The sequence below is a fragment of the Tripterygium wilfordii genome, chromosome 13 (genome assembly GCF_013401445.1).
Source record: "Tripterygium wilfordii isolate XIE 37 chromosome 13, ASM1340144v1, whole genome shotgun sequence".
Classification (NCBI taxonomy): domain Eukaryota; kingdom Viridiplantae; phylum Streptophyta; class Magnoliopsida; order Celastrales; family Celastraceae; genus Tripterygium; species Tripterygium wilfordii.
The window spans coordinates 11,496,565-11,511,410 of NC_052244.1; the positions used below are offsets into that span (position 1 = coordinate 11,496,565).

Below are 14,846 nucleotides of genomic sequence, written 5' to 3' on the forward strand. Positions count from 1 at the left end.
TCGTCGGATCTAAGGCTTTTGTCTTGTTGTGGTCGCAGCTTTCCTATTGTTTTTCGGCCAAAAGGACGGCCATTGGTGGTGGTGGAAGGTCGGAGTATGTTCGTGGTGATATGAGTTTCAGTTTAGGTTTGATACCAACAGACAACAGTAAGGAGAGATGAGAGAGAAAAAGAAGAGAAGTGAAGTGTAGTTGCTGTGGGAGGAAGAAGACAAGGGTAAGAAAATAATTAGCATACTAGTGATACTTTAAAGGGATAAATTTTGTTGGACTGGACTTAAGTGTCTAAAAATTTCACAAGTGGTACCGGCTTGAAAATTTTCCCTATTTAAATCTCTAATTTTGTACTCACTGTCATAGTCAGGGTCCTCTTGTTGTTATTGGTTTATCTTATATATTCAATGGGGTGGTAATTGGGAATGTGTGTTACTTCGATAATTTAACATTAACAATCATATACATAATTTGGGAAAACTCTAACCATTTCATTTTCTTGACCTAATAAACCAGTTTTCCCCATGATTGTAATTGGAGGCTTTTTCATGAGTGGATCGGATTGGTTAGATTAGATTAGATTAGGTTTTTCGAAATCAACATTAATATATATCTACCTTACCAAGATATAAAACAAAGTTGATGTTTCTCGACATTGCGGCTAAGTGGCTACGAACTATGTATGAGTTTAGGGACTTAGCCAAGGATCTTTCTTGTCTAATGGAGATGATGGTTTGTTTTAAGCATGTCTCACGATAATATAATTTTGAAAGACATCAATCAAAGACGAGGTTCAACCTCGTATTTGTCAAAAAGACATCAATAAAACATGACAAGGTCTTACCTCATACGAAAAGGAAAATGTCAGAAAATGTCGAAAGGAGAAGGTCAAGAAAGATCAAAAGATTAAGAAAAGCCAAGGTTAGAAAAAGCTGAAAGCAAAAAGACCGAAAGGTTAGGAAAAGCCGAAATGAAAGTGTCAAGAAAGACTCAAGAAAATTCTACCAAGGCATCTACCTTGGTTGAACGACCAACATGGTCGGACAGCTTCCGTGTGACCAACCATCCATGGTCGGACATGCCCTATCAAAGTGGACGCCACGTCCCAAAACAAAAGAAGAAAAATAAAATGGCAAAGAAAGGCAAGTCAAAGAAAGACAAGCTAAGGAAAGAAGGAAGAAGCTATTCTTCTAGCCCGGCTAGAAGGTAAAGACAATCTACTCAAGACATGGGAAAAATCCTGGAAGCAATAAACTTAGCCTTCATCTCTCCTTTTTTAGGAAAGGAAAAGACAGAGTAAATGTTGAGGGCATTTGTGGATGAGAAAATTAAGTCATGCCTTGTCAACATGTCAGATGTCACAAGAACGTATTGCAGTAGCTTCTAGGAAGGGAACGTCGTACTAAGAATAAAATCAGGGAGAGGATAACTCTCAGAGAATAATGTCTCAAGCTAAAAAGATACCCTCCTCAAGCTAACAAATGTTCAAATGCAAAGGAGATCAAGGATCAGGGATCAGGAAAGATCTTATCCTAACTTCCATGATTTTCTATATCAAACACTCCTATCAAGATCATCCCACCAACTCCTATATAAAGGAGACTAGGGATATGCCAAGGTATGCTATACAATGCGCAAACTGACTTTCACTTCCACTTTGATTCTATGAATAAGATTACTAACTTGGGCGTCGAAATGTCCCTGGGCCACAAAGAGCCGCCCTTTCCCTTGTTCTTACAGGATTCATCGAGGCTTGCCGCTGTGTCAACCCTCTCAGTAGCTGACGTGTGGATCGTCTAGATTTTTCTATGCACAGAACCTTTGCAAGCAAAAATTGATCTTTTTTTCTTTTATTCCATATAACATATTCTAGATTTCGAATGGTGGTGGTCTTGCCTTCCCCATTAATTTGATGCTTAGAAGGACAAGCCAGAAGGTTTGGCAAAAGCCACTGATTGGGCAAACTACCAAGTAAAGATGGACAGTGCTCTTAATTCCCCATGATCTTCTCACCATACATACCTTTGACCTGTAGAATCGATAACAGCCAATTGTCATACCATCGAGATGTATTGGTTGATCCATTGCCAACATCATGTCTAATATATCTTCTAGCCAACTCGCTTACCGGTAAACGTTTCCTACAAACCCAACTACCACTATTTGGTGGTTTACAACACCAACCAAACGCTTCTATTTTTGAGAAGCATTGAATGACCTCAGTCAGCACAATAGATAGAAGGCATTTTCGTAGCTAGAATTCAGATATGTTTCAACATAGCAGTTTTCTTCCACTCTATCGATTAAGCCCTAAACCACATTCTTTTAAAGAGCAACAAATATCTTTCAAAGCAACATTCCCTTTGTTCATCCCACACCCTCTTTAAATCTTCATCGCAAATCGGTTGAAGTTTAAATCTTTAGTTTTATTGAGATTCAAGTTTTGAACGGGATATCAAGAGTGATTCGAGCCCCGAATCATCAAGAGAACTTTTGTTGGTCGCCGATGTCGAGGATTTTGGGAAGAAGACGATGCAGAGAAAGATTTTGAAGATGGGTTCGGTGGGGTGGGTCTTCTTCTTTTATTTTAGGAAAAATTATATATAAGTTCTTCATAGGTGAGCTTTGTTCCAATAGGGACATTTTTAAAAGTCTTATTCCATAAAATCCATATACTTTAAACTAATATTCTAAAAAGGACAAACTCTTATCCTAATTTTTTTTAAATGACTAAAATAACCTCAGTTTAATTATTTAAATTTTAAAAATTAATCATAAAGTTTACAGAAATTCCTCTTTCACTTACGAAAGCTCCTCTTTCACGACTATAACTGTAGGAAATATTTTTCTTTCCAATTTTCTTCATGAAATTGATTTTTTATTATGAATATTGCATCAATTTTGAATTCCTATAATGATTCACCTTACGTTCCTATTGATTTTGGATATTCTCGTTGTTTGAATTTTTAGATCTGATCATACTCACCACGAGACTTGTAGTTTTCCTTCGATATGTCATCAATCATTATTTTTGAAAATTTCTGTGGTGATTTTTCATATTTTTTTGGTTCTGATTCCAGTTGCAAACGGCAGGTGATATGTTATCTGTTTCGATTAATTTGATATCTATCATAATGTTATATGTCTTTAATGAAATGTTATATATCTTTAAAGAAATGTTATATGTTTGAAATTCTAAAACAAATAATATATAAGAACATATCTGAAATAGGTATATTATATGCAGATTCAGATCCAATGTCAGAAGGAAAAAAAAAAAGAGTTCGAAAAAGCAATAAAACCTCAAAGGTGATGCGCCTTGGTCATGGAGTTGATTGGTGGTGTTGATGGTCATCGGAGTTGGTCGTATTGACCGCATATAGCTCTTTTTCAAATGGTGACTCTGATTTCAAGAAGTTTTTTTAGTGATTCAAGTGATAATCGATGGCCAGTGATGATTGAACTTTGATCGAGCTTACCTAGAGCTTTATTTCGATAGTTTGTTCGTCGAAAACAATGACCAGACGGTCAATTTTCGGTGATCGACATGAAGAAGAGAGAAAAAAAAAGGAGAAGAAAGAAGAATGACACATGTGACTCTAGATGGATTTTAAAGATATCTTTAAGGGTATTTTTATCAACACAATACAAATATACTTTTTTCTAATGTTTTTTCCACTTTGTTCTTCCTTGAATATATAACTACCACATTGTTCTTTCCCCTAATTTCCCCTTTATTTTATGGGGTTGTTGTGCAGAGAGAGAAAGTTCTGTAACTTACTGCAAAGTGTCATCCTCTATGACGTGGCAATTTAAAAGACCATAAGATTCCATAAATGGATGAGATTAAAACAATTTCAAGAATTTCACCTAAAACCATAATGGGTCATCACTTCTTGGACAGGTGTCGCAAGCCAACAACACCATTGATCGTGACTTGGGCCTGCTTTCATTGGATCACACATGTTCTCAAGTACTTGAGTTGTCGTGTTGTGCCACTGATTTCTTAGTTCCACACTTCCACTCCACAACGAAAGTGGGCCAAAGACTCTGATGCTTTCATTTTAAAGTGGGCCCAAGCCGAGATTGTCACCAAAGAAGCTCAAAAAGTCTTGAACAGAAACAGGCCACCTCGCATGGGTAGACAAATCATGAAACTCGCCTGGATAGCAATGGAGGACAGGTGTCGGCAATCCAAGCTTGCCTCGCCCATTATATTAGATTCGATTAGAATAGATGATGCTTTGTTTTTGAAAGATTTGTGGAGGATTTAGAGCCGCTGAAGATCCTAATCAATCACGTCTTGAATTATTGCCCACTTCTTGAAACTTGATTGATCCTCCCTTTCACCTGTCCCACTAATATATATATATATTACGTTATGCATTTATAGATAGATGCTGCTTTGTTTTTGAAAGATTTGTTTGGGTAAATGGGACCATTTTATTTAACGGTCAAACTTATAGCCAAAATGTTTATGTTATTTGAAAATATGATTATTACTTATATAAGTCAACCCATATTATATATTTATATCTTTCAGTTTATTATTAAAAAAAAAACTATATCCTGGTTTATTAATACACCTGTAGCATACCATACCTATACGCGTATTCTGTCCCGGAGACCGATCTCCAGTCTCCGGGGGTTGTTTCAGTCGGAATTTGGTTTGGGAAGGTAGTAATCTGCCAGAATGAAGGTGGTGACGGTCTGCGAATTCATTACCGGAAACGGTCGGATCGGTGACTTATTCCTCAAGTTGGCCACGAGTTTCCAAGCTCGATTCCGGTGGCTACGGGTGACGGTTCGAGGTGGGGTTGGTCGGGTTATCTTTCTGCGGCTGTGGTGGTTCTTTTTGAACAAACGAGGATCAAAATGGTGGCCGGAAAACGAAGTTCCGTCGACTGCCGGTGAGGGAGAGTGCGTGAGGAGAGAGGAGAGAGGAGAGAGGAGAGAGCTTTCCATTTTGGAAAAGTTTTTGATCCCTTTTATTAATTCGGCAAGTTACAGTATAAGGACTATCTTGTCCCCCACCTTTTCAACTATTTAATAATTATAAATCTTACCAAGCCTTATCTACAAATTTGCCACCCAAATGTTTTTTCCCGAGAATGCCCCTACCGACACTAATATCTACAGAATTTACCAAGCTTTAATTTCAAAACTGCCACCCAACATGGACTTCAGGATATACTCCTACCGACAACCACAATAATGACTCCATTTTAGGGGGGGCATGGATGTATCTTGGTGTGTCTTTTTGATGGAGTATGAGAATAAAATGCCTCCAATGGTGACATTTTCTTGTCCAAATTTTATTGCGAACAATATAAGGGAAGGGTATATGAGATGCTTCCATCTTGGCTGGCTCTAACACATGGGTGCACTAATACCACACTCATAATTACATTAAAAATCAATATTGGACCCACCTATATTACATAAAAAGTAAACCGACAAATTTACACCATTGTACTAACATATTTTATTGGCTCAATCACATCAATAAAATAGCCAACCACATCAACAAAACACATTCTCTAATACATTTTGTTGACCGCAACAAAATTGCACAATTGCAATTACTCGTACGAATTTATTTACCTCTTTCTTATATGATTTAAATTCAATTCCGAATCCCTTTTAAATCGATTCATATCATTCTTGAATCAAAATTTTCACAAATAAATTCCGCAATTTATTTTTAATTAATTTAATATTATTTTTTATTTCTTTTATTATTTTTGGGCATAGTATTACAGATAGTACACAAACTCTCATTCTAATTTGTTGGCTGTTGTATGAAGGATATATTTGTACACATATCACATGTCAGGGACAAGTTTTTAATATGGAAAATCCTTGATATAAGAATCACATATCTCTAGATGTTTATTCATAGTTCAAGTGGTGTCAAACGAATATTGAATTGAAATATTATTCTTATGAATAGTGTAAAATCTCTTCTCTTATATGATTTAACTCTATGACAAGTTTAAAGGGCAAAAAAGGCCTCTCTGCCGAGTAAAACAAAAAGGGAGAAGCGCTACTACCGCTTCAAGCCAAAAAAAAAAATGCAAGTGGCCGAGTGAAGGAGACAAAAAAAAACAAGTGGCCGAGAGATGTTAAAACTACCACATCATCAGTAGTTTGTGGTTGTAAAGATCCAACATATAGGGAGGCACATACCTAACACCTTAACACATAACAATTGATTTTTCAAGTAAACCTTGGAGGCCGATTGAACCATGCCTCCCTGGCTTAGATAAAATCTATGAGGCTCTAATTCCAATGAATTTAGAACCGACAAATTGTTTTGTGTGGGTGTGGCCAGATTTATAAGAAGTGATATTCCAAGTGATTGTCATATGTGATTTGGTTTCACCATCATTGGTGAACTTTTGCTTTGCTCGTTCACAAGAAGATTAAGGTGAATACAAGAAAAGAAAACAACGTAGGATTTCGATATTGAAGAGGTTAATAGTTTTCTAAACTTTTTTTATGTCATGTTTGTGTGTTTGATATAGTTTTAATATTGTTTAGATATAAACGTAGAAGGATACTATGGTTATTTACAAAAGATTAAAATTTGATCTTGTATGTTTTTATGCCATGTTAAAAATATTATTTGTAACCAAATAAATTTTTTAGAAGTATGCTAGACAAACATACTTGGGTTGTGGGATACATAAGGGTTGTGGGACATCATTTGTTAAAATTTTGATTTGTACCTATGCTAAGTCGATCCTATAAAGCTTCCACTGATGTCTAAAATTGGTTAGTCCTTCTCCCTAGCTTGGTGAGTCGAGGTTAACCCACTTGCGGGGATTGGAAGTAACAAACTCATAAAGGTAATCTGATGTATATATCCATGGGAATCGAAACTTTAAAACGGATAATATAGTTGGTTGTAAGGGGTGTGTGAATTTCTAACATGGTATCAGAGTGATTCAGTTCAATTGGACATGACCTTTATTCTACTTGTTGGGTCTGATATAACCCAACCCACAAGTGTAAGAAAGTGTTAAAATATCTCACATCAAAAAAGATGTGTGGATTCTTCCTCTTTATAAGGACAAACTCACCATTAACAATTAACTAGGCATTCTTCCTAATTTGGTGAGTTAAGGTTAGTCCACTTGTTGCGTTTGAGATGAACAAACCATGTAAAGATAATCCAATGTATCCACGGGAATTGAAACCCTAAAATGAATAATATAATTGATTGTATAAAGTGTGTATTTCTAAAACTAACAATGGGGAAAAAAAAAGAAGAAAGTCCCAATCACAAATTGATAGGTGGCCGAAACTGGAACAAAGACTTGTTGATATTTTTTCGAACTGGGAAGTAGCTGTCAACCAATATTTTTTTCCCATGATCATTATACAGCTTAAGAGGCGATAATTGTTACTAGGACCAACCTTTTGTCTTCAAAAGCCATTGAAGTGAATGTTAGCAAATCATATGCAGCTTCAACCTGACAAGCCGACACAAAATTTAGACGAAAAGGGGGCAAGTTTGCAAATGGGTTTTCAATTTAAACCGAGATGAAATGTTTTGGTGAATTGTACGCGTAAGAGAATGGGAGGTATCCTGATTGATTAGGTTATTTATCTAAGATTTTGAGGTTTAGGATTTCATTCTCATCAAGGAGTTTGGGTTTTGGGTAGTTTTTCATCCATTGTGGTGGTCTTTCATCCGTTGTGGTGGTCTTCATGCCCCTCGAACATGGTTTAACATGTGTGTGATCTATGTATCTTTAAAAAAAAAATTATACGCATAGGAGGAGGGAAAAAAAAAACCATTTAGACCTGCTTGATGAAGGGGGTTGCACGGTAATAATGCTGGGCGTTACCGACCTCAAAATCTGGCGATAACACCCCAAAAGAAAAAAACTCTCATTGGGAGCTTTTTCGAAGGGCGGCGATCCTTTCTTTTTTTAAAAAATATTTTTTATGTTGGTCCCCACTTGCAAAGTTTTATTTTTTCATTTTGTTTTATTATTTAAAACGGTGGGACCCATGTACTTTATATTTAAATAATATTAACTGTAATTCTTAATAAACTATACAATGTTCTATTATTTTATAATAATTATACTTATAAATTAATAATAATTTATATTTATCCATATATAATTGATATTTATAATAATTATATTTGATATTTATAATAAATTATATTTATTCATTTATAATAATAAATTTATATTATTATAGTATATTATATATTTAAATACTTTTTATTTAAATATTTTTTCGTTTATATTATACATATTAAATTACCATTTAAATATTAAATTAAAGTAATTATAATTTTTACTTAATAATAATACAAATAAAATATATTTTACACCACTCAACCGTTAAAACAATTAGCAGCTTTACCAAACATTTCACAGCTTATTTCAGAGCTTTAAGCTTGGTTATCTTTCACAACTTAACAGTTAGTGTTGAAAATCAACACAATCGCTCTATCAAACACAAACTGTATATTTAGTTGTCATGCCTGAATAGGTTTGACTAGGATTACCCCGACAACATTTGTCTTAACAGCACACAAACAATAGCTTTACAGACCCCATATTTTTGTCACAATGACCTCAAATACTGAGATAAGCACACACGATTTCATATAGATCATGTGAAATCAATAATTTCACATGGATTATATGCAAACATAAGTGCATATGTGATGTGATAAGTGTGACAAAAAATATTGGGATATTTTTCCTGGTATACTTATATAATTAATGTGTGTATTAATAATATTATTATAAAACAAAATGCAACTCGATTGTTACATAATGTCTCTTGGTTCTTTCACTCACGGTCAACTCATACCAAGCTATTCTTTCTTTAATTAGCTTGCATGCACGCCGCGTGGACAAACCGTTAGCGGGCAGTTCACTGCGGAGAGACTGCCACCACCAAAAGATCACAGCCCCATATCGGGGACCACGTAGGCTGTGGAGCCCCATATCTGGAATTTGGGGTGTGGGACCGTGAGGGCGGCTTGGGGAAAGAAAGAGGATGGGACCCAGGCTTTCCTTTGTGCGGTGAGATGCGTGTGTGACGGGTGGACAGGGTGGTTCGTCGGTTAGTATCTGGTTCCTTTTTCCTCATTGAAAAAAGATATTTGTCCCAGATATTTGTCCCAGTAACTGGAGCAATGTCATGGGACGAGTAATAGAGGGCCGTTTGGTAAAACATTTCTGTTAGTATTTATATTAATTTTGAGCATAAATGTTAGAGGTCAGCCAAACGAGTATAATAGAGCCCCTAATCAGAGACAATTCTACTAACATATTATGTTAATTTCAAAATACTATCAATTTGAATAATTTTACTAGCATTTCTATTTCTATTCCTTTTATGTCTTTAATATTTTATTGTCGTTCTCATTCTATCCCTCACTCTATTAATTAATTAATTATCCTTATTTAATAATATTTATTTTATAAATTAATTAATAATCTTTATTTTTAATAAAATAACAATCTTTATTTTATAAATTAATTAATAATATTTATTTTATAAATTAATTAATTACCTTTATTTTATAAATTAATTACTTATCTTTAATTTTAATAAATTACCTTTATTTTATAAAAAAAATTATTTTTATTTTATTTTAATTAATTATCTTCATTTTATAAATTAAAATTTTTATATATACATTTATATGCCTCGGGTATAACTAAAATGTATAATACCCCTATACGTAATTTGTCACAAAATATTAGACAACATAAATGTTACCAGCAAAAGTTCAACCAAACACTACCAAACATTCATACAGCATATCTACTACTAAAATTATCCAATATTTCTACTATCATCATTTCTATTAACATATATACTACTTTACAAATGCTTTATCAAACCAGACTTCTTTTCTCATTTTGTTGGAGAAGGGCCGAATGCTACTATAAATCGACCATTGGGCTCTGTCTCTTCCACACAAATACAGAGTCTCTTCCTCTCCCTCCACATAAGATCTTTGTGAGGCTTGTTTGTTCATTTCTTTACTAGAATCTACTCTTTAATTCTTGAAGCTTGAGGTTCTAAAACAGAGTAGCACTCTGTTTTTGTTTCTCTGTTTCGTTCACTTGCTCATCCTCTGAAAAATCTCTTAAGGTACCATTAATTTGAATGCCTGTATTTCCCAAAATGGGTTTAATTTGATTCTTGAAATGGTAATCTTGAGAGAAACCAGAGCTCATTATACTAAAAGTCTGTTTTGGGTGTTTGTAGAAAGTCCTGACTGAAGAAAACTGCGAAAAATGACAAAACAAAATATTGTAGCGCCTGAATCAACCATCAACTTGCCCATCACAGTTTCCGTGGCGAACTCGTCCATCTTTTCGACTGCAACGCAGGAGGCGACAGGAGGGTATACCTCCATTTCAAGAAAGAATTTCTTGAAGAACCTTGAAATCAATGGTGGAGCTACAATTAATGCCTTGGTTGACTCAATGAGAGCTTCCTCTCCTACCCATCACAAATCCACACCTTCTCTTGTTGATGACCAAACTTCTTGGATGGTGAGTACCACAAAAAAAAAAAAAAACACACACACACACCACCATGAATATTGTTTTCGAATTAACATTTAAATTCTTTCCTAGGATTTTTATTTTGATAAAAATGGAACTGACAGGATCAACATCCATCCGCCTTGGACATGTTTGAGCAAATAATTGATGCTTCAAAGGGGAAGCAAATAGTGATGTTTCTGGACTACGATGGAACTCTGTCTCCGATTGTGGAAGACCCAGACCGAGCTTTTATGTCAAAGAAGGTTAGCCCTTCTGTCCCTCTGTTTGTCTCTCTCTCTCTATATTCTATATCAACACAACTCTGTCTCCTTCACTATTTGATTATCACTAATTATTTCTTAACCTGTATTATATTTAGATGCGAGCAACAGTGAGAAAGTTAGCAAGGTGTTTTCCAACCGCCATAGTTAGTGGCAGATGCAGAGACAAGGTACATTTTGAGATAAAATTTCAATACATCTAATCTCCTTCAGTCCTTCTTCATCATATGAAGTCTTCATTGACTTGTCTGAACGTACACAGGTGTATAAATTTGTTAGACTGGCTGAGCTCTATTATGCTGGAAGCCATGGCATGGATATTAGAGGACCAGCGACCGGAGGATCCAAATACAAGAAAGTCAGTGTGTTTGAATTGATGACGTTGTTATTTTTTTTGATAAGCTTGATGAAGTTGTTATTACTCCTCTTCTCCTTCATTGAACATGAGATTCTAAGTTAAACCTTGCCTTCGTCTTTTTCAGGGTGGTGGAGCTGTTCTCTGTCAACCTGCCATTGAATTTCTTCCTATGATTGCTGAGGTTGGTTTTGTGGTCAACTGTTGCAGAGCGTGATTAAACAAAAGAACAGTTTCTATTCGATTTATAATAGGAAAATAAGTCAAACCCTTTGTCGATCCCAATCCAAATATAACTCGTCCAAGAATTCCACCGCATCACTTACCAATCTCTACATGCATGGTAAAAAAATTCAAATTCAAAAATATATTAATTAATGATAGTTTGAATTTGAACTTTCAGGTTTACAAGGATCTTATAGAGAAAACAAAATCAACTCCAGGTGCTAAAGTTGAGAACAACAAGTTCTGCTTATCTGTTCATTTTCGTTGTGTTGAAGAAAAGGTAAAAGATTTATGGGTTGTGTTCAAGGGCGGAGCCAGAAATTGATGCTACGGAGACTACTAAGAGTTGACGGGGATCGCTGGCCCCGAAAAAGTTTTTTTAGAGCTATTTATAATATAACACCTATTTAATTGACAACACAGGTTCCTGTTATCAAGGATTTGAGAGTCTTGATACGAACTATATCTATACATACATATATACATACCTATATCTATACATATATATATCTTCTTCTTTTTTCTAATTTGAGGGAACTACAACCTAGTGTAGTCCCCCTCCCTACGCCCTTGGTTGCGTTGTTTATTACTAATTCTCAATATTATTAATATAATGCAGAAATGGAATGAACTGGCAGAACAAGTTAAATCAGTAATTAAGGAGTACCCAAAGCTTCTACTTACACAAGGAAGGAAGGTATATATGTAAATACAAATATATGGGTCCGTTTGGTATGTATGTATATGTGACGTGGCATATGAATACTTGTGAAAATGATCTTTCGAATTTGCTAAATTAAATTCTATTTTTTTTTTCATATTTAATACAGGTGTTAGAAATCCGACCTACCATCAAGTGGGACAAAGGGAAGGCCCTCGAATTTTTGTTGGAGTCACTTGGTATGCTTTTAATTACGTTTCTTTAATCAATTATTATTATAAAAACATATATGGGGTCCAGAGTTATAATAAATTAATAAAGGGAAGTGTGTATATATAATTAAACAGGTCACTAACTATTATTATATTGGCTCTGCTTTCTTTACAGGATTTGCTAATCGTAGTGATGTATTCCCTGTTTGCATTGGAGACGACCGAACAGATGAAGATGCATTTAAGGTATCCAAAGTTATTAATATGTGTTTGTACTGTTAATGGGTGAAATTAACTAATGCCAACAACCCTTCAATCGATGTGGTTAAGGCGTATATTCGACTTCGCGGTACTGAAGTTCGAGTAGTCCACCACACTTAAAAAAGAGTGAAAATAGCTGTGGGATTTTTTTTTTATTGTGATAATTCAGATACTGAGAGAAAGAGGACAAGGTTTTGGGATTCTAGTGTCCAAATTTCCAAAGGACACCAATGCCTCTTATTCTTTGCAGGAACCCAACGAGGCAAGTACACATTATATACAATATATATATGCATGTCTTTAATTTACATTTTTGTATTAATTTTTATTTCTAACATGTAATATTAATTGTTACAGGTTATGGACTTTTTGCAGCGATTGGTGGAGTGGAAACAGATGTCCTTAGGAGAGGAAGCCAGTGTGTAAAGAAGAGCACTGCTTCTGCAAGTATTGACAAATATATATATATATATACCAAAATGATATATGTCCATAATTTTCCCATCCATAAACTTACATAATCTAGGTGACAAGCCAAATTGGCATAAGCATGCCACATGTTTAAGTAAGTTTATGGATATTTATTTTATGGATGTGTAGTACTTCTGATATATATATATATGTATATACAGTTTTTCTCTCCTAATGGTGTAATTTGCGGGTATAAAATGCGGGTTTCTTTAACAACCATTGGATCAATCTCTGCATTGCCATCCTTACCACCACATGTAGGGATCATTCTTGAAACAGACTCCCAAAATGCTTTCAAATGGGTCTCACAAAATCGAGCTATACCTTGGCAACTTGAACAATCAATGAACGCAATCAGCGTAGCAAAATTGCAGCTGCAACACCTTGAAGTACATCATATTCGGCGAGAAAGAAATGACATGGCTGATTTGCTAGCGAGAGAAGGAGTTAGGCGCTCATCTGATTTTACGTGAGATGGTTCTAAAAAAAAAAACTGCTGGGCAAAATATGTTTTGGAGCGAACTGTGAGTACGTTTTGCCCTGCTGGATCAACTGTGCTATGGGTAATACTTGAAACTTCAAACATTGCTACAACACTGCGCGTGTATGTCTCCTATGTGGTCTAAACACTGGATGCATAGGTTGTGGTCGAAATACTGGGTGAGTGGGTGTGTGTGTTTGTGGGTTAAACACTAGGTGTGTATGTGTGTGCTGTGTTCTCTCCAAAGGGTGTGTGTGTTGTGGTCCATACACTGGGTGAGTGTGTTTGTGGTTTAAACACTGGTTTTGTGCATGTGTGTGCTGTGTTTCCCTCCACTGTGTGTGTTTGTTGTGCTCCTTACTCTGGGAGTGTGTGTTTTGTGGGCTAAACACTGGGTGTGTGTGTTTTCTTTAGTCTAATCTCTGGGTTTTTCTGTGGAGGTGTCCCGCTTTTGGTGTTCTTTGGTCTTTTCTCTGGGTGTGTGTGTCATGTGCTTCTTTTCCCTCTTTGAGTCTTGTCTTGGCCTTCCTTTTGACTCTGCTGCTTGCGCCCAGCAAGAGTGGCCTCTTTCGGTTCTTCGTTTTGTTCCTCCCCTTTTTTCTCCCTTTTGGTGCTCCCCTTTTGTTCTTCCTCCTTCTCATTTTTTCACTGGTGTCTTCTTCTTTATGCCATTTTCTTGCGTTTTTGTGTCTTTTCTCGGCTCTTTGTGCTCCTGTTTTAGCACTCTGGTTCCCTTATCTTGTGAGTGCTCTCTCTTCAAAATATCAGAGCAACCTTTAACAATTATTTTCAAATCTTGTATGGATATGCTCTGGAAGGTAGGGTTTTGTCCCCTATCACTGGAGTTTTTTCCAGCTGAAGATGATGCCAGCACGGTTTAGGATCACAACAAGGTGGTACCAGTACATGTGATCCTCAGATAGAAGAGGTGGAATGCAAGCACAACCGCACGGACGCACCCTACCTTGATGATACAAGAGTTCCAGAACATAGACCAATTTTGAAGCTCATATACAAATTGATGATACAAGAGTTCTGCTCCAAAACCACAGCATCCAGCTCAGTTTCATGTAGTTGTCTCTTTAAAAATCAGATTAAGGACTCTCAACTGGTGAAATCAACGGCAAATCAGATGCATGCCCCATGCATCTCCAAGAAGTCTTCAGTTTTATCTAACCATTGTCATCTCCCAACATCCACAACCTGCTGCTCTCCACCCTCAATCATTAAGGATATTAATTAGATACATAGCTATTTTGTAATTTTGTTACTGGTTCTTGCTTGTTTTTCTCAGGCCATCTTTTCTGATGCCTTGTTGTTTTCTTTTGTTTGCTGGTTGAATATATTGTTGTTTATCAAAAAAAAA

General features: G+C 35.7%; 1 protein-coding gene and 1 long non-coding RNA gene across 7 annotated transcripts in view; one reads left to right on the forward strand and one right to left on the reverse strand.

Moving 5' to 3' along the window:
- LOC120013875 (probable trehalose-phosphate phosphatase J) overlaps nt 1-14,846 on the forward strand; it is a 28,948-nt gene extending 14,102 nt beyond the window's left edge. The window contains exons 10-13 of one of the 6 annotated variants that reach the window (XM_038865843.1): nt 12,443-12,513; nt 12,698-12,790; nt 12,886-12,975; nt 13,261-14,846. In XM_038865843.1, the coding sequence (XP_038721771.1) occupies nt 12,443-12,513; nt 12,698-12,790; nt 12,886-12,954 (233 nt within the window). In that variant the 3' untranslated portion in view covers nt 12,955-12,975; nt 13,261-14,846. The other 5 variants (XM_038865841.1, XM_038865842.1, XM_038865844.1 and 2 more) reach the window with 5 other exon arrangements.
- On the reverse strand, nt 3,770-5,098 carry LOC120013878. The gene is made up of 2 exons (XR_005471491.1): nt 4,595-5,098; nt 3,770-4,350 (listed from the first exon to the last, which is right to left on the reverse strand). It is a non-coding gene; the product is annotated as an uncharacterized LOC120013878 (long non-coding RNA).